Source organism: Rhipicephalus sanguineus, chromosome 6, assembly GCF_013339695.2.
Source record: "Rhipicephalus sanguineus isolate Rsan-2018 chromosome 6, BIME_Rsan_1.4, whole genome shotgun sequence".
NCBI classification, from domain to species: Eukaryota; Metazoa; Arthropoda; class Arachnida; order Ixodida; family Ixodidae; genus Rhipicephalus; species Rhipicephalus sanguineus.
The window spans coordinates 162,253,666-162,273,304 of record NC_051181.1 but is presented as its reverse complement, the minus strand read 5'-3'; the positions used below and the strand labels follow the sequence as shown (position 1 = coordinate 162,273,304).

At 47.3% G+C, this 19,639-nt stretch overlaps 1 protein-coding gene across 4 annotated transcripts in view; it reads left to right on the top strand.

Annotated features, from left to right (window-relative positions):
* The window catches only part of LOC119396947 (SR-related and CTD-associated factor 4), a 122,696-nt gene that overhangs the window by 40,510 nt on the left and 62,547 nt on the right, over positions 1-19,639 (top strand). For all 4 annotated transcript variants that reach the window (XM_037664336.2, XM_037664338.2, XM_049417283.1 and 1 more), the window contains 2 exons: positions 2,286-2,560; positions 7,759-7,979. In XM_037664336.2, the coding sequence (XP_037520264.1) occupies positions 2,286-2,560; positions 7,759-7,979 (496 nt within the window). The remainder of the gene's footprint in view (positions 1-2,285; positions 2,561-7,758; positions 7,980-19,639) is intronic.

The window sequence follows — 19,639 nt, the reverse complement described above, 5'->3', positions numbered from 1 at the left end:
AGCTTGTGGGAAATCCCTTCCACACAATGAAATTGTGAACCTTGCAGAAATGGCACCTCTAGTTTGTGTACAACCACTGTGATGGTGCTACAAGGCCTGACATGTGGTGGTCTTTTTTTAAAAAGGCTCTCAGAAACCTTGTTCACCATTGACTGATCGTGGTAAGGTAAGGAAAGAGCTAAAAGTAGTTTTCTGATCGTGGTAAGGTAAGGAAAGAGTTAAAAGTAGAGTTTTCTGATCGTGGTAAGGTAAGGAAAGAGTTAAAAGCAGGGTTTGTTGTGTTAATAAGCTGGCTTGACCAAGCTCATGTTGAGAAATGGTCCATTATATTCGAAAATTTATTGTAATGTGCACAGACTGCAAATCTCAATTAGCGAGACTGTTGTACCTATACCATTAAATGATCCTTATGTTTGCCAGTATCTGAAGATGAGTCCAGATTTCTGTGCTGAATCGGTTTGAGTGGTCTACCGCATTTACTCGCATAATGATCGCACTTTTTAAAAAAAAAAATTTGACGCAAATTTCGGGGTGCGATCATTACGCTGGGTAAATTTTCCGCGAAATATTTTGAGCACCGAAAACGCAAACAAGTCGCGTATCGGAATTCTTACGATAGCTATCTTGAACATAACCAAAAATAAAAGTAGAGTAAGGCTTACCTTTGTAATAAACGCACGCATTACGCAGGAACTACATGCATTGCATATTGCCCTATTTTTTTCATTCACTGACCCCCTAACTTTCATTCAGAGTTTGAAGCGTCACTGGCGTCAGTGTCGTCGCCGCTCGATTCCCTGTCGGAACCGGCAGTGTCATCACAGTCCCACAGAAGGTTACCTTCCGTTCCGTCGAGCGCGTTAGATATGCCTGTCTTCTTGAAGCTGTTGGCGACAGTTTTGCTCTTGCCAGTTTTGGTTTCGCGGAAAGCCCGGCGCGTGCTGTTGGTAGCTATGAGCTTCTCACGCTGATTTTTCCAATACCTAATTCTGATTTTGTCGACGCCGAAATGCCTGGCGGCAGCGCGGTTGCCGTGCTCGAGCGCGTAACCGCCTTCAGCTTAAACGCGGCAGTAAAACTCGCGTATCGCCCCATCGTGAACCGGCACTCAAACAAGCCCACGAGGCGCATCTCGACAACGTTTCCTCTTGCTGTCATGAAACGTTTAAGAAAAGCCGCAGCGCCTCACATCGCTGCTTTGCAAGGAGAAGGGCTACCTCACACGACGACGATGTTGACATTGCAGCAAGCTACCACAAATGCAGCAAGCTACCACCGAAACATCAAAACGAACCGTCGATCAAAATTAACGACAAAATATGGCCGCTGCCTCGCTCTCCACGTGACATGGGGCTGTAAAGAAGGTAGTCCATAACTTGCTTTCCTTGAAGTACGCGCCAATTGGAAGCATCAAGAGCAAATTGCAACCGAAGCAAAAGCGAGGATCAGGGATGCTGCCATGTTGCCGGAAATCGTCACACTCACTTCCGGGCGACAAGCGATTTTTTCTGGTTTCCCAAAAACCTGCGACGCGACAAGCGACGGCGATGGATGGCCCTCCGCGACAGCAAATCCTGTCGCTCGTCTCCGTCACTCGAAAATTGCGTGCATGCGGTTGGGTTGGTTGGGCCTTAACACTGCGGGATATCAAAACCACGTGATCAAAACAAACATGGCGGCTGGCGGAGCTAAGCGAACGCGTTTTTTCTCGTAAGTCATGGAGGTCGTGAGTGGGTCATGCGCGTCAGAACAGTTTCTTCCGTCGAAATAATGAATTATTTCGTTTGAATCGGTAAATTTGCGGCAACAGCATAGCCATGTTTAAAGAACAGAAACAGAGATGGGTGCGTTCAGCTGCCACAGACGTAGAAACACATGGCGGGCATGTGGTGAAAACTACGGCATTTGTCTTTACTGCTATCCTAAGACGGCACGCTTCCGCCAACGGTGGGCAAAAATTAGGAATCTGTTTGGTGCGTGCAGTTCACTTGGTGAGTCTTGAAGAGTTATTTACGTAACGTTCGACAGATGGTAAACATGATGATCATCAGCTAGACTTGGCACACGACATATCGCTGCGGCAAGTTCGGGGTGCGATCATTACGCGGGGGGGGGGAATCGAATTTTGACGACAAAATTTAGGGGTGCGATCATTACGCGAGTGCGATCATTATGCGAGTAAATACGGTATGTATGAAATTTTGCAACAGCTAATGTTTTCTATGTGTCCCCGTCAATTTGCTTGCAGCAGGCTTTGACTGTCCCTTGCTGTTCTCTGTGTGCAGGGGGCTCTGTACCCTCCGGTGGTGGCACCTATGGGTAGCATTGGCTTTGGTGGAGCGGTAGAACCTCCCGGGGGCTTTGTGCCCCTAGTTGCTGGTCCTGTATCTGCTGATGAGCAACCTCCCACATCGACATCCATGGAGACCAGCGGGACATTACCATCATACATGAGCGGTGGGGACTTGGATGAGCGGTGTGGGGTTGTCCTCGGCCCCGGAGGCCGTGATATGGACCTCCGTACAGCAGCAGGAGGCCTGCCCTCGCCAGGACGTGACAGGTACAATAACTTCTCATAGTTGGCCCACAAAAATTGCTTTCGAACGAGAACCAGGAAGTGCTTGCTACTTTCAAAACAACTGGCATGTCAAGCCATTGTCGGTGCTACCATGTGACATTTGTCGAGAGTAATCCTCTTAATTTTATTTAAAGAATGCCACTCCCCTCTGTATACATTTGGGGGTGTGTACAATATGTAACAAACATTCCATTTCATTTCATAAGTGCTCCAGTTGTTCCATGAGGTTCAGAGGAGAAACATTTTGTTCCCGAAAGAGATTTTCAAACATCACTTCAAAATTGTTATGAATGCACCAGAGATCCCTTCTTGATCACTGTGCCAATTTCCATCAGCATCCATAAAAAAACAAGAAAGTTGGCATTGAAAATCACGCCTCCCCGTAAAAGGTGCGGGTGAAAAAGGACTGGTGACCTATATTCATATTCTTGCATGGTATTGGGAACAAGGTTCTGCAAGTCACAAAAATGTCACAAACACCTGAAGAACAGATGGCTTGCTTGGTCTTTGAAATTCAAACTTACTCCCACGGGTGAGACAGCTGCGCATACAGCATAGACCGCTTATAACGTAAGTCTCCGGAGTCGCGAATATCCGCACTATAAGCGGTACCGCACTATAGAGGAGACCCACGCCGTGGGAGGCGCTGCAGTGCCGGGCGCTGTCAGCCAATGTGGGGAGAAAACTGGTTACTCGAGTGTTGACCCGTCCGCTGTCCCCTTCAACCTGCCTTGGAAACGCGTTGCTTTGCTCGCACGCTGCACGCGTTCTGCACGTGTTTTTGAGAATTTCGCGTCGCGCGCGGTTAGGATGTACACGCTTCTGTCCGCGTGGCAGCAATTTGGTGAGAGTCTGCTCAGTCATGTAGCACATGCGGAGCAAGTGATAGCAGACGACGCCGTCCTCGTCAGCGCGAAGTGCATTTCGCAAGTGAAGGACGACGCTGTTTACGACGTGGAGTTGGCACAATGTTCTGTTCGTTCATAATTATATACCTCTTTTATTTGGCTTGCTGTGTGTACTACGTACTCTCTATGTTTGTTACTGGATGCATCGGTAAGGCCGCTTCTTGTGCTTTAGGTTAAGCGGCCCTGGCGCTGTGACTACTATTACAATTGGGATACCTTAATTTACTAGCAACCATTCGATTTGTCGTGCGGTACGCAACACTCTAAAAATAAATGGTCTATTTTGGACTTCTTTCTTTCCCGCAACGAAAATTGACATCTATCTCGCGTGTCCTTCCTTGCATTATCGCCGTTCTCATAGCCGGTACTCCGAGTTCACGAACAGCGTGCGTACTATCACCGTGACATAGCATTATTAATAGGGAAATGACGAGCGCCCAGCTTTCAGAAAAACTTTTTTTGTGTGCAGTCTCCGGGGGGGAAGAGCCAATTGCTGTCAAGGCATTTATTTGGCCACTATCGAAACTGCACCGTGTTGTACGGGCTGTACCTGCACACTCAGTAACAACTAGTTGACTGTATCTGCCAAAAAAAAAAAACGACGGACGTGCAACAATGGCTAATGCTTTTTTTTTTTCTTTTTTCGTAGTTGTCGTGGTCGTGCCCACTCAAGCGTGAGCTTCGCGTCCATGCCTGTCGTCTGCTTTTTTTGTGCCATCTGTTTGGGAATCGGTATAATTGCACTGGTGGAGCCGACCCCGTCGTGTTTGCATGGCCATTGTGACAGCTTAAGACGCAGCAATAGCTTCCCCCTTTCTGTCGGGGTGACATCGACGAACGAGGGGAGTTTCACGTGCAGCGCGCGCTCCGCAAATGCATGGGAACGAAAGGGAGCGGAGGGGTCGTGCCACTCTGCAGTTGTACGCTTTTGCCGTCAGGGGAATGGCAAGCGCTGGCGTCGGCGGGCAAACTTGACCGGTTCTCGCCTATAACCAAAACAACATTTTTGAAAGGTTGCACGTGTGCAAAACATGACCAACGGGTACGCGCGCGATTCCGACTGTCGAGGCATGCGACTGGGACGTAAGTTTGCATCTGCTTACATTTGGAAATGTTGAACGGTTAGCGTCCGCGGACCTGCGGTGCCGACATGACAAACGCAGAAAAAATGTGCTGTCACGGGAAGTCGCCACGGTAACACACTGCGCATACGCGATGTCGAAAACGGTGGCAACCGCAAACCACCACTCGAGTGTTTCACACGCACGCCCGCGTTTTCGTTAAAAGATGTAAGTCACCCCTTCTAAATGCAACAACTGCAAAATGTTTCATTGACTCGGCACCAAACCGCAACTTCTGTAGTCTGTGGCCGCCGACATGGCAGCTAGCGCTTGTTAGGCCTAGCGTGCGCGTTGCAACTTGGCATGCCGCTGCGAGAAGCTTGCCCTAGGCAACGCGGAGATCGGGCGTAGAAGAGATCGCACGCGCGAGCTAAACCGAGGGCATCACGCGTGAAACGCAGTTGCGGTATGCGGTCGAGACAACAGCCGCAGCAACTATCCTGAAAAAGTCTCTCAAGCTTGTAAGTCCGCCTGTTCGTGGCAAAGGCAAAAGCTCAGTCGCGTCTCAAAGCATTGTTACTTGCGGGGGAATCGAGGTTGCACGCGCGATATCTGCGCTCTACGACGAAGCAACTATTTTCCCGACGGAGAGAAACAGCGGTAACGCGCTGTTGATGCGGGCGCCCCTACGTAGCGGAGCGCGCATGTCAAGCGGCCGGGGCAAAGCGCGCATGTCAAGGGGGCAAAGGCTTCTGCGTCGGCCACGCAACCGCTCCCCCTCCTCACACCACGCGCCCGTGCCGGGCTGTTTCCTCCCACCGCCATCGCTTCTTTTTTGTTCCCCCGCTCCTTGTCCGTTCGTTACGTGTCCTCTCCTCCATTGTAACTCCGTCGCCGCTCTCTCCCCCCACCGGCGCATCTCCGCTGAGAAGCACGCTTGCTCCCTCGCATCTCTGAGAACGTTCCGGCAGCCGCATTATAACCGGTCATGTCGGGGGACTGCACAATAAGCAGTATGCGTATAAATGGAGTTCTATGGAAGGGTAAACGGGAGTCAGAAAAAACCGCATTATAGCCGGTACTGCACTGTAAGCGGTTACGTTATAAATGGTCTGAGCTGTATTGCGAATTTTTTATACCCATGTATAAATTTTTTATGCCCATGTCGGCTTCGGGGGGGGGGGAGGCTGAGTTGACATGGCTTTACAAGCAGCGCCAGGAATACCAAGAAAATAAGACGTTCGCAGAACACATTAGACGCGCCCAAGCGTGTTTCTTCTATGCACCTTTCTAATGAAGGCTACCATGATGTCGCCATAATCTCTGGACTGTTGTAAATATGCGTGACGCCGCAAATATGTGCTGCTTCTACTCGCTAGGCTGTGTGTTCTGGTGCTACTGTCGCTTAGCAAAAACTACAGAGCGGCATGCGTAGTGGGGTTGACTCACAGGTTCTTTGTTGTGGATAGCGTGTTCTTCTGGTCGCTGCGGTTTTTGTGTTGACGCTGCTGCGTGTGGTCACCTATGCTCACGTTTGCTGTGGGCAAGTACCTTGTTGCGTCAATGTAGCGTAAGTTAGCTTCCTGCATGTGACGTATCTTCACAATGCTCTTGTGCATGGGTTCTCAAACTGGGTTTTGCGGAACCGAGGGGTTCCGTGAAAGACATCATAGAGTTCTGCGAATGGCCAGAACAAATGCAACCAGCTTCCATTTCACCTCCATCAGCAACTAGTTTATTTACTTAGATTAGCAAGATTGCATTGCATTTTGCATTTAACGAAGCCATCGCACATCGCATCCACGAGGTAGCAGTACTAAGACTCATTGTCTAGTGTGTGCCATGAAACTTGCACAATTTGCGGACCCGTGGTGACAGAACGCGTGGAGCACTGGTAATTCATGCTCGTGAGCGTTCAAACCAGTTCAAACGACATTAACGAGCACTTCGGCGCTTTATTCGTGGTTCATGGCGCGTCGGCAGTCACGTGGCAGTTTTCATACGCGGTGATATTTCGGTTTTGTAATTGAAACGCTCTATGAGCGCTTTGATACATGTCAGAGGCATCGCTTCGTGCCGGCTGTGGGCTACACGAACATTTAGGCTTAGCTTTATGATCGGTGTATTGGTTGACGACTGTTTCGCTGTGCGACTGGCATGCCTGCTTTTTTGTTTTGCAAAAAATAAAACAGGCGTCTGTATGTCGGGTGCTTCGTTTGCGCGAACACATTGCTTACGCTGCGCGGTGCTTGAAGAATGCAATGTATAGTCGGCGGGTGTTTTACGCGACTCGTGGCGCGGGGTGGGGGATTGCAAGGATAGGTATTATTGGGAGTTTACATCAACGGCGATGGCCTTCAATATTATAGAGAAGAGAACAGGCCAATGCAGCTATGCAACTATGTTACTAACTAGCTGTGTACTATGTAACTAACATAACTAGCTATGTACCGCTATGTAACTACAATTCTTGTGCAATCACAATTTTTTTTTTTTTGGTTGATAAGTGTGAAGCTTTTTCGTTTTGTTTTTGAAATGTTTGAGGTGAACCTTGTGTGCAGAACCTTTCTTTAATTATTTTGTATGTTTAGTACAAGGGCTAGATAAGTCGCATGGTATAGGAAAAAGTAGTGTAGTTCATACCTGGCAATAGTCTGCTAAAAAAAGCTTTCTCCAAAAGCTGTTTCAGTGTTGTGTGGTTTCTAAGCCAATTAAAATATGTATTTGTCCCCACAACTTGCTACAAATTTGTTTTTTCAAGCTACTAGGGCGACATATTAGATGCCACAAGCTGCTCCAAGTCAAGGTTCTTCTGCTCCAAAATCGAAATTTTGCTGCTCCAAAAATTCAGTTTCAGCCGTCTCACCCCTGTACTACAGAAACAGATATTTGGGCGAGTTGGTATGGTTCCATCTTGATGATTTGGTCGTGCAACAGTGACAGAGATGAAGAACTTGTTGAGTGAATTCTTATTCAATAGGCTGATGAAGCTTGGGCAGAAATATGCTGTGCTCTATCTTATGCGTTTGATTTCATTAAGTGTCGACTGTAGTTACGTTGGACCAAGGCATGAATGATGGCATGAAACGGCAGAATGTAGGCACATTGAGCACGGTTACAGTGTCTGGAGAAGTCAGCGTTCAAAACAGTGTGATTAGCTCTTATGCAAATGTGGTTGGGTCTTGAGAGATGTGGTGTCTTGTCACTGCAGGGACAGGCGAAGGCACAGCCGTTCCCGGTCACCAAGGAGGCGTGGCCGCTCCCGTTCTCGATCACCTTCTCGTGCTTCTGGCAATCGCTATGGTAGCACAACCAAGGGGGACCGCTCGAGGGAACGGGAGACCAGGGAAAGTGCCAGAGAAAAAGAGAGAGAACGTGAGAGGGAGCGGCGTCGGAAAGGATTCCCACCTGTGAAGAAAAACTGCCTTAGTGGTAAGGGCATTTGGTATTTACGGTAAAACCCTGTTGATACGTTATGGTTAGGGTTGCCACCTGTCCGGTTTTAGACTGGCCGGTCTTTTGTCATAATATCACGCTTACTTATTTTCTGGGGCGTTCTATAGGCGTCAGTTCAACAACTACAACTGTAAATATTTGTTGTTAATCACCAAAACTTTTAGGCTATAAAACCCCTTTTTAAATCCCTTCAAATGTATAACAATCTTTGGAATAGTGGATATTATTGCATGAGTATGTATATATGAATATCCAATATTTTTGTGGCATATATATGCACTGTATGCATTTTAAGGGGGGACGCAGCCCTTGAAAACCGAAAAATTGCGAAAAAGTCTATTTTTGAAAAACCACATTTTTGGGTTGTATGTCTCATAAACTACCTATTCTGTAATTATCAGCATCTAATTCAACCGCAAAGTGGAAAAAAAGTGCTATTTTCGAGGCCGCCGCGGCGTCCAAAACACGCGCAAATCGCGAAATCAAACCAAACTTCGCGCGCGCCCGATTCCCAGACCATGTGGTCGTCCCACACCATCTTGGTGTTGTTTTGACCGTGAATTCTTTCTCTCTCGTTTGCTGCCTTGCAAAATGGCGTTGGCGGCACGGTTGAGACGCTATTGGCGTTTTCCCGCGATGCAATGCAGAGCGCTGATTGGCTAGAGCAGCGCATTCATATCTCGTGGGAGAAAGCGCGCCCGCCATTGGCTGCTGCGTAGCAGCGGGGCCGGTCGCTCCCGTCGATGGCGCATCCAGCACGCTCGCCTCGTTGTTGTTCTGTGCACCGTACGCCTGGATAGATATCTGCTTACGAGCCGCTTTTCGCCTTGCGCGATCTTTTCGATCATTTTCGCTTCTTTTTTTCTTTTTGCACTACTTCTGTGCCCTTCGTCTTTGTTGTTGCGGGCGATGCCGGCAATGAAGCCGAAAACAGTGTGGAGGTCTGGTGCGCGGAGGCGCGCTATGCGGCTTGTACGAGCATCGAAATTCCGCGATTCTGCTGCGGGTGCCGACTGCATAGACGCTTGCAGCGGCGTAACTGTGCTGTAGGCTGTCGCCATTCGAGAATCCGACACATCGAGTGTGGCTGGAGCCGCAAATGCACCGAGTGTTTCCGAGATCACCGCACGCGCCACGTGCTCCGTATCGGTGCCATCAAGCGTGACACCGAGTGTTTCTGAGATCACCGGACCCAGCACTTCGTCGGAATCGGTGCCATCGAGCATGACACTGTCGCACCGAGTGTTTCTGAGATCGCCGGACCCAGCACCTCGTCTGAATCGGTGCCATCGAGCGTGAGTAGACCGTCGCTCCATCTGCAGCGGACGCATTTCCTAACGAAGGAAGAAATCGATGCGAATGCGAAACGTCGTGATGCGGCTCGCGCTGAACTGGAGACACAAAATGCATCAGTCATTCCACTCTATTTGTGGTCCCTGATGCCGAAAGAACAGCACTACATGAAGCGGTGCTGCATTACAATGCCGGCTGCTGCAAAGCAACCCAAGTGATATCGGGACTCCATTGGACTTCAACCAGGCCACCTGGCCATACAGCGAGCTCATGAAAAAAATGCTTTACGCGTAAAAAAAAAATTCCAAACGACACCTAGAGAATGGAGGGAAGACAAAAGAGGCAAAGAGTGCACAAGGACACTTCAAGCTACTCTGCAGGAGCTTTTTGAGAAAAACACGTGTACAGTAGAACCCCGCTGTTACGTTCCTCACTGCTGCGTTTTCCCGGCTGTTACGTCGTTTTCCACCAGTCCCGGCATAGCTCCCATAGGATACATTGTATTGGGAACCCCGCTGTTACGTCGTAACTGTCAGACCGTTCCCGTATGACGCGTCGCGAAGTGCGCTCCGAGCCGACCGAGTGACTACCGAAGAGAGTGGTCATGGGTGCATTTCCACGCAGCTTGGCCTGGTTTGACCGTAACATTAGCCTCATGAGAGGCGCAAGCAACAGAATCTTTCAATTGATGCAAACAAAAGCATGGCCTTCGAGATTCAAATTGCAAAGATGGCGTCTATGATGTAACTGCTCGCGAAAGCAAGGCCTTTGAGATTGGCATTTACTATTGACAAAGAATAGCCTTTGAGATTTGTATTTCACAAACATGGTGCCTATGACGTAATTGCTTGCGAAAGCAAGCCCTTCGAGATTGGCATTCACTTCGGCCATCGCGTTGGCGTAGACTCATCATCGTTATTTGTCGGAGGACGGGAGGAGTTCGAGCTGGTTGGAGCTCGCATTGTCGTGCGCGCGGTTCGCGGTCGGTCTCGCCGCGCTGGTCGTGATTGCGTGTGCTTAGTTCTTTCATGCCTACAGATGTTGGTGTTAAAAAAAATCACATAACGTTGATTACATTTCTGTCGATGAGGCCGTCCCCAGCTCCGCGTTTCTATCGGTCAACTAGATCGTGGCTGAGCGCGCCAATTTTCGTGCTGATCGTAAGCATTGAAATAAAATTCTGTACCACTAAATATTTTGTCGTTTTTCCTGTTTTTCGGCTCTTGCGTTTCCCGTCTCTTACGGTCTCTTCAAAAATGTATCAGCGGGGTTCTACTGTACTGAACTTTCAAAGCCCGTTTTCTCAGAATGGATTTTTTAGCTACTTGTGGTGCTGAGAAAAGCGATTTCTCAAGAACTGTTCATCAGATTTGCGTGCTGTCTTTTTTATTCTGTTCCTGGATGATCTGGCCAGGGTGTAACAAGCTGCTTTTTTTAAAAACTGGTGCTGATAATTAATAACAAACAATTAAAGTTGTCATAAATCTCACACTACATCAAATTCAAAGTTGCATAAAAAATTTTTGGAGGGGAAATTTAAAAAAAAAAGGCTTTGTAGCACCCTAGGATGTCTATCCAGGGATGAGCAGGTTAAACTAAGGTCCCTGTATTTAGGGACTCTAGGTTAAACAATCCCGGCCCTCCACTACCGCGCCATTAAGGGGGGACGTGGCTTTCGGTACCAACTTTCTTATTTCTTCATGGATTTTGATGAAAATTGACACACTTATTTGAAATGTTTTTTTAATGCTACTGTAGAAATTTCATGAATATATCTTTACAACCTTCTGATGTACAATATATTTCACCTTCTGCTCTTGTTCCGAGTCTGACTCGCTTAAGGGGAGACACTGGTCTCGAAACGAAAAGTTTTATTATTGGAGATATTGTAATGAAATTGGGTGTGTATATGTATTTCTTCCTCCTGTTTTCAAAAATATAATTAGTTTTCATGTACTTCAATTAGTTATCAAATTGTGAGAGCATAAGTGAAATCTAATTAGGTAATTTCTTACGGGTCATTAAGACACTTTCCCTCAGTATTTTTAGGTTCTGTTTAAGATGCAGCTGTAGCCAAAGACCTGCCATGTGGAGCTATGCTATTTATATTGTCACTGAGATATATCATCATATAAGAACTTTCAATTGTATTGACATTGTGTAATCTTGAAATGCAATTAGCTCACATTATTGTTCACAAAATTTCATATGTTCATCTTAGCCACAAAAAAATAGCATAGCTCCACAGTCCTATTTCTTACGAATTCAACGGTATAAAATTTATCAAAATTACCTTACAAAAACATAATGAAAAGATCCGTAAGGCTGGTCAAGTTGGCAAAAAATGTGAAGCTGAGAAAATCGCGTTTGAAGATTGACACGCACTGTATAAATTTCTAAAAGGAACCTTTAACCATAAATTTTATTCACATGTTCCCCATCTGTTTCCCTTCAAAACAAAACAGAAAGTGTCTTGTTCCACCCAAGGAATCATATCTAAAAAAATTTTCCAATGTGCAAAGCATGATCAAAACCCCACCATGACAAGCGGCTGGGGGGTTCCGGAAAAGCCATGGGGTATGAGGCTCAAGCGACTGGCTGCTCATGTCTTTTCAGTCTTTAGGAAGAACCTTCTAGATGTTAGGCAGCATGTTACCCTGGGTAATAGGTTGCTATGCTTGAGAGAATACCTTCAAAGTAGTCCAGGACTGTAATCTTCAGTTGCACCCGTTTTGTGTCTCCTTGCAAGAGTCTTTTTTGTGTTGGTGCTCTTCAGATGAGTTGCATTTGCCTTGCGTAAACGCAGAGAGTCTTTTTCTAGGCTTCGTCGAACAAGGCAATCCCCAGCAATATAGCCCAAACTTGCAGCAATGGACTCGTTGGTTGCCCTTCTTCCTTGGTTGTAGATGGCAACAGCCTCAGCGGCAGCTCGCTTCACACTTTCCAGCGAAGCGTTCCCATTCTTTGAAGTTTGGGTCCAGATGACCGAATGAAGACTCTCACTCGCGTTCTGGGTCTTCCCTTCACAGCACCGTGCCAGCAGGCTCTCATCACTGAGCCTCGCAAAGACTGGCTCCAGAGCAGCCCCAACACAAGCCGGCAGGGCATTCTTGTGTGAAGGTGGACTCTCCCCATTGGCCAAGGCTCTATTGTACTTGCACCAAGAGCTAGCACCCTCGGGGCACTTTGAGTGCTTTGGTGCATCATCTGTCGATGTCATGTGCAGCAGTGTAGCTTCGACTGCCCTCTTCATAGCTGGCACGTCATTGATATTGCTCCTCAGGGCATATCCGTAGTAATTCGCGATCTTCTTGATCTTCTCTTGTGTGAGCTTTCCTCTACCCCCAAGAGACTCACCCTGAGCCTTCTTTTTGTCCACAAGGTTCCGTAAAGCTGCACCCATTCGCTTGTGGACATGGTTGATGCAGTCCTTTTTGTCTATTTGGATAAAGCCGTACACCTCGGCTTCGGACAAGGCATGAAAAGTGCGGCTGTCTCCATCAGAGAGCACAGTCGTGTAGCGCAGACCATGCTTGGCCCAGGACCTCTGAAACATGGTCAGCGCAGCCTCTACTTCCATGCGGCCAGAGTTGCATTCGATGTTTCGTTGGCACTCGTGGGTTGCCAGCCAGTCGGTGTACCCTTCGTCTTGCGGCTGTGGTCCCAGGGCACAGCCGAGACAAAAGTTTGAGTAAACAACATGGTCAATTACAAGGCCAGTGTAGAGCTCAATGATGCAGCCCACACCTATGTGTGAGCTCCGACCTCGCGTCATCCATGAGCCGTCGAACACAACATCGATGTTCCCTATGGGGTTCAGGAAGTCTGTATACAGCTCTTTTATTACTGCCACACTAGCAGCTTCACTTTCAGTCGCTGTGTTTTCGCAGGCTTTCACTAAACTTTTTAGGTGTCCCTGAAACGTCTTGTGGTGCAAGCCTCGGTGCGAAAGGTTCATACACGCACAAAAGTCCGAAAGGGCAGTAACACCTTTGCCTATCATCTGTATCCCCTTCATGGCCCTCATGTTGACTTCGAAGGGAGTGATGGTGGCAGTTCCGCTCACTCTCGGAGAAGAAAATTGCTTCTTCTCGAAATCACAACTGCTGCAAGAAAAAATAAGCTTTACCGCAAGGCCGTACTCCTTGTCCGTTGCCTTCCTCACGCTGAGACTTTTTGCGTCGCATTTGTCGCACTTCGCTTGTGCAAAAAAGTTATTCAAAACTTTCATATCGACGAGCAAAAAATCGGTCCCGGCGTCACCGGTCTGGCACTCCGCGCTTACTCCAAGAAGGTCGAACTTGCGCTGGGTAGCCGACTTTCCAGACAGAACGGTCTTCGTTTGCGCCGATCTCTCAACTCGCTGCGCCTGCTCCGCCGTTGAGTAGTACGCGGCATCAACCCGAAGTGTTTCGCTAGTCGAACTTGGTCCCACGGTGTCGTCAGTTGAAGTTCCCGGTAGGTCCAAAGGGTCCGGCCGCGACTCCAACTCCGCTGCCGACGGTGCACTTGTAGCCGGCGCCTTCTTGTTCCAAGCCCGTTTTTTACGGCTTCCAAAAGCTCGTTGCGTCGATGGTTTCAGACGAGAGTCTCCAGGCATCTCGATCGCGTGGAAAAACTACCGGCACAAAGTAGAGACACGGTCCGTCGAGAAACACGCACGATCGCAAAAGCAGGCGCACACAAACGGACAGCCACGGCGGAGAACCAAACACAAAGAAAAAAAAAATGACGTGTCGGTCGCGCCAGCCAATGGGAGACTCGGAAAGGCGCGCTTGAAAAGCGCGCCGCGTGAGAGCCAATCAGTGGCCTGGAAACGACCTTCAGAAAACCCGCGACGGCGGCCGTTCTGCTTGAGCGACGCCATTTTGAGATGGCGCAAAATGTGCACAAAGAAAACAGCTTCAAATCTAGCCCAAGATGGCGGCGCTCGGCCCGCTGCAACGCTCATGGCGCGCGCGGGAAGTTCGAACAAATTTCGTCCTTTTGGGGACATTTTAGTGCTGCCGGGGTGCTTTGAAAGCCGATTTTATCGCGTTTCCCGACCGAATTTAGCGTTAGCAATTTGAGAGTAGGTGCTCAGAAGTACAAACGCCTCGAAAATAAGCTTTGCGAAAAATCGATTTTTTGACCATTTTTGACCGTTCCAAGACCCGCGTCCTCCCCTTAAGGGGGGACGCGGGTCTTAGAATAGTAAAAAATGGACAGAAAATCAGTTTTGAGAAAAACGCTTTTTAGGCATGTTTGCACCCCTAAGCAGCTGCCCTCAAAATATTATCGCCGATTTCGCCCGGGAAATGGGTTAAAACTTATTTTTAAGACGCCACGGGAGCCGCGAAATGCATCTCAACAGGCAAAATTTGTTCAAACTTCCTGCGCGCGCCGCGGACGCAGCAGCTGGCAGATCGCCGCCATCTTTGGCTTGTTTTGAAGCTGTTTTCTTTGTGTACATTTTGCGGGGTTTCAAAATGGCGTCGCTGCAACAGAACGGCCGCTATCGGCGCTTTTCCGAAGGGTGGTTGTAGAAAGCTCATTGGCCAGAGTGCGCGCGCGCGAGGCGAGCCCCTTCTCTCGCGCCTCCCATTGGCTGGCGCAACCCGAGGCGGCCATTTTGTTTTTATATTTTTGTTCTGCGCTCACGGCTGCGGTGTTGCCGGTGTCGTGTGCTCGTGTGTTGTTACAAGTGTCATCTTCCGCTGCTTACGCTCGGGTTCGTGCGGCCCGCCGACACACAGATTTTGTGCTGGCACATCCGGAGATTCTCGTGTAAAGAAGACGCGCCAAGCGTACGAGGGCGCGATGCCGAAACTACTTGTCGCTACCGGGGCGTCGAGTCTACGAGAACCGCCCGGTTCCCCTTAGTCAAGCTGCAGCCATCGGATCATTAGGCAACGCTTCAGTGGCATTGGAAACCGCATTCGTATGGCATACTATGCGGGACTGCCGAGTGCGCGGGAAATACGGTGACGGGAGGAGTGCTTGGCATCGCAGCGCGCAACGAAGCAGCGGAAGTTCAAGCCATTGGATGTTGGTGAACGGCGGCAAGGAAAATGGCACAGAATTTATCCGCGTGGACTTATCCGTGATAAAAACGTTCTTTGGGCTTGTGCTTCATTCCGAGTTCGGCTCAAGCAGTGACCTTTTTCAAAGCAGAGGGTATAGGCTGCTTTCAAAGCCTGTGCTTCATTATCATAGGTGCGACTCGCGCGAGAAGCGTTTCTCGTAGAAGGTAGCTGGTGATAGTGGTGCTAAGATGATTAATGTCATTTTAAGTGAAATGCATTAAATTAGGGCCACCAATACTGTCGACAAGGGTGCAACGGTAGTCGCTCCAACCACGACCTGACAGAGCAACACCGGAATTGCAGAGACGCCGTGTTGCACTTTGGGAAATTGATTTGTGCTCCACAGCCTTGAGAAGGTTAAAAACTGACATTGGAAGTTGCAAAAGGAGCACTTATACAGTAGTGACACCAAGCACAGACTTTCAAAGTGACACAAACCAGCAGGGGACCCTGAGTGCAGCCCTTGCCTGCTGTTGAGTCAAGTGCTATTGCTGGACAGTAATAACTGATTTTTGGTTTAATAAATAACCCACGTGCTTTTTAGACTTAATCTCTCTGTTTATTTGCCTGTTGCAAAGCCACATTCATAGACAAATTTTGCATTTCTTTAGCTTGCAAGGAATTGGTACAGGCCTATGAACCGCTAAAGGTGGAGTTAATCACTCTGGTACTGGGTGCACTATGTGGCTTTATAAGAAGATTTTGCCAGTACATTGGCAGGCAGTGCATTGGCAGGTCATGGTCACATATTTGGTATGGCTGTTCTCGTGAAGAAGAAACCTATCAAATGATATAACCACTAGTGCTGTGGCTGCACTTCCACAAAAGTTACAGTTGTCTGAAACTTCAAATGCGTTTTTCTCAGTTTGATATTTTTGCTCAACGCACTCAGCCTTACGGGGTTTTTTTCCATGTTGTTGCTGAGTAAAAATCACAAATTTGGTATCATTTTACTCTTATTGAAACGATCTGGGGGGTGATGCTATTTGCATTACTCTAGCACCATTTTACAAATTTTAATTAAAGATACTAATGAGAGTGAATCAGAAAAAATGACCACCAGTGAGTGTTCATCTGTTTTCTGACCTTCACAGTGCTCTCAAGTGAATAAAAATAGCATCACCCCCTACAGCATGATCTGGGCATTGGGCCCATGCACTCACATATTGGTTTTAGTAGCTCGAAATTGCCTAAAAGCCCCGTAAGAAGCAGGCACTAATTATTTTTTCGAACCTCGAGATCTTTTGAACTAGTGCAGCTATTAAAAAACTAATTACAGATTTGAAATCAGCATAAAAAACTGGTCAAGACAGTGAAGTTTGGTTCATATTGGCTCAAAAATAAAGAAAAACTTTTTAGGATCCACGTCCCCCCTTAAGGGGGGAAGAGGCACTTTGACATGAAGCATCTTCTTATTTAAGTTAGGATGATGAAAACTTCGGTGATCATGTATTTACATGTGTAAATATCAAATATGAACTCAGTTTTTATGTAGCCCTTACGACAATTTTTTAAATTAATCATTCATTAAAATTTTGTTTAATCACCTTTTTAGTAAATTGGCAACTCGGATCCTGCTGAATTAAATGTCATTGCATTCTACAGTTATCAAAGAGTGCAAAAAGCAAATTTTATGGTTCTAGCTTTCCTACAACAAAAGTTATAAAGCTTCAAAATCCGCCATTCGATTGCCGAGAAAATGTATTTTTGTTATTTTCTGTCTTGTAAAAACTTACGCTTTTCTATAGTAACATATGACACTTTGTTGCACTCACTAAACATCCAGCTTTTCAGTAATACAAAAATGATCAAAACCGAGTGTACCAAAGCTGAGAAACCAGGGGCGTAGCCAGAAATTGTTTTCGGGGGGGGGTTCAACCATACTTTATGTATGTTCGTGCGTGCGTTTGTATGTGTGCGTGCCTATATACGCAAGCAAAATTGAAAAATTTCGGGGGGGGGGGGGGGTTTGAACCCCCCAACCCCCCCCTTGGCTACGCCCCTGTGAGAAACGTTCGCCAGAAGAATGAAAGAAGGCCAAAAAATTGAAACTGAGAAAAAAGCAAAAAACAAAACTCTGTATCTTCAAAGAGCGCTACACAAGTAAAAATGCTTTACTTTGCAAATAAATGCCTTAGAAGACACCAGGAGAGTAGCTTATCACATTTTCCAATCGAAACGGCCCCGGTGCATGTCATTTCAAGCAGTTTGTTGATTGCGGAGAAGTCGACGATGCCGTAGTTAGCCGCCGACGGGTCAGAGGCCTCGCACGCTGTTGCGAGCGTGCGCAGCTTGAGCTCGACGGAAATTGCCGATAAGCCGGAGATCTTATCTTCAGTCTTTTCCTGCTGTTGCGCACGACCGCCGCTAGTCAAGAACGTCGTGTCGATCCTTCTACCACGCTTCCTATCACTGACGTCGTCGAGGCGGCCGCCGACACAGGTGAAGTCGGCATTTCGACCGATGAATCGCGTTCCACCACCACGGCGTCCTCCGCTGGATGCGCTTCTGATGCACCCGAGCTGCCCGAGCCATGATCTCGCTTTTTTTTTTTTTTTTCGAATTTATGAGCGCTGCGCAACTTTCGATATGGCTTCGCCACGATCAAAGTTCCAAAACGCGGCCGAGAGCGTAGGCCTAATTCACTCCCGGCGGCTGCGGCGCACTTCGTCTAGCTCGCTTGGCGCCGTGCCAGTAAGCCGCCACAACGTGCAGTCTTTGTTGAGGATGATAAAAACGCCTGCTCCAGTTTCTTGCCAGCTTGCGTGGGTTGGAACTTTACGGACGTAAATCGACGAGAACAACACAGTTATAATACGGCGACATCAACTTGCCGCTTTGCGTGCACTGTAGCAGACAGCGCGGGAGGCCCGACGAATCGGAAGGCGTTATTTAGTCACGTGGGCTCACTGTGCCAATAGGCTCACGCGGAGGGACCTTTCTTTTTTTTGGCGCGGATTTTCTACGTGAATTCTGAGTGGACGGAAACAAGGGCGGCGGGATATTCAAGAAAAAGCGCGGCTCTTTCGAATGCGACCAAGATGGCTGCCGTAGGTAACGTAGAACGGCAACAGCGCGGCGCTGAATAAGCCCGTTTTTCACGCGTTCATCGCTAAAAATTTAGCTCGCTGATGGCACATAAAATGCTGTCACGGCTAAAATACTGATCTAAGACACATGAAAATTGGCGAGGTTATGCATCAGTAGCGGCAGAATCCAAATAAAACATTTTCAAAAATTCGATTTTTTTTTCTGATTTTCGGTCTCAAAGACCCGCTTCCCCCCTTAAAAAATGCAATGGAAACTCATTCAAAGTGCTATGCATTCTGAGATGTCTGATTGTGGGCATGACATTCTTAGATTTTGTTATTTGCAACAAAATTTTTTTAGTTTTGATTTTTCATGAGGTGACTGTGCAACAGGCATCGAGGCTTTGTGCAACTTGTCAAATAGCTAATTATCAAAAGGCCATACTGAAAAAGCAAGAATGTCACGCCCTGAACTGTGCTTCAAGGAATATAGAACAAAAAACTGAACTGAAATAGACCCAGCGGTCAGTGAGAAATCAGCGGAACAAGCGAAGCAGGAAGCAAGAAAAGTCGTTTTGAGAAAACGGCTTTTAAAGTTGTACCAACGATATTGCTTCATCAAAAGGCACCGGGGTCGTAATCTTTTGAGTCCTTCGTAATGTGCAGTTTCTTGAGTGCCCTGTCTTTAGTTTGAGGTGCCTTGCTTCTCTAAAACACAAGAAGATTGTGATCTTTAAGGTGTTTTATAAGGTTGGACCTCCTGCACATGTGGCCTTTCATCTGTTGTGCCTTTGTTTCCTTTCTTTTTTTCTTAAAATCCTTTTCTGATATACAAAGAACATGTAGCATGAATTTTAAACGAAGTTATGAAGTGGTGTAATAGACATGACAAAAAACAAGATATTGTAATGCAAGTAGGTCATGTACTATGATGATTTGCCAGCTTTCTTGTATTCATGCTATCATTAACATAATTAACAGTCTTGATTGCAATTTATCATTTAATCATTTTTATAGGATACTAAGAGTGGCTCTCATCATGACAACCTATCCCTTCCTCCTAAATAACAGGCAGTTATGGCCAAGACATTGGTAGAATAGGAATTCCTTAGCAGTTTATTCAAGACGCTAACTGGGCAGATATGAATTCATCTCCCTGTTTCACTCGTCAAGCTAATTTGTAAACCTCGCCTGCGATGTGCTTCATCATTCACCCGGTCACGGACACGGTTTTCTGCGAGGCTTTTTA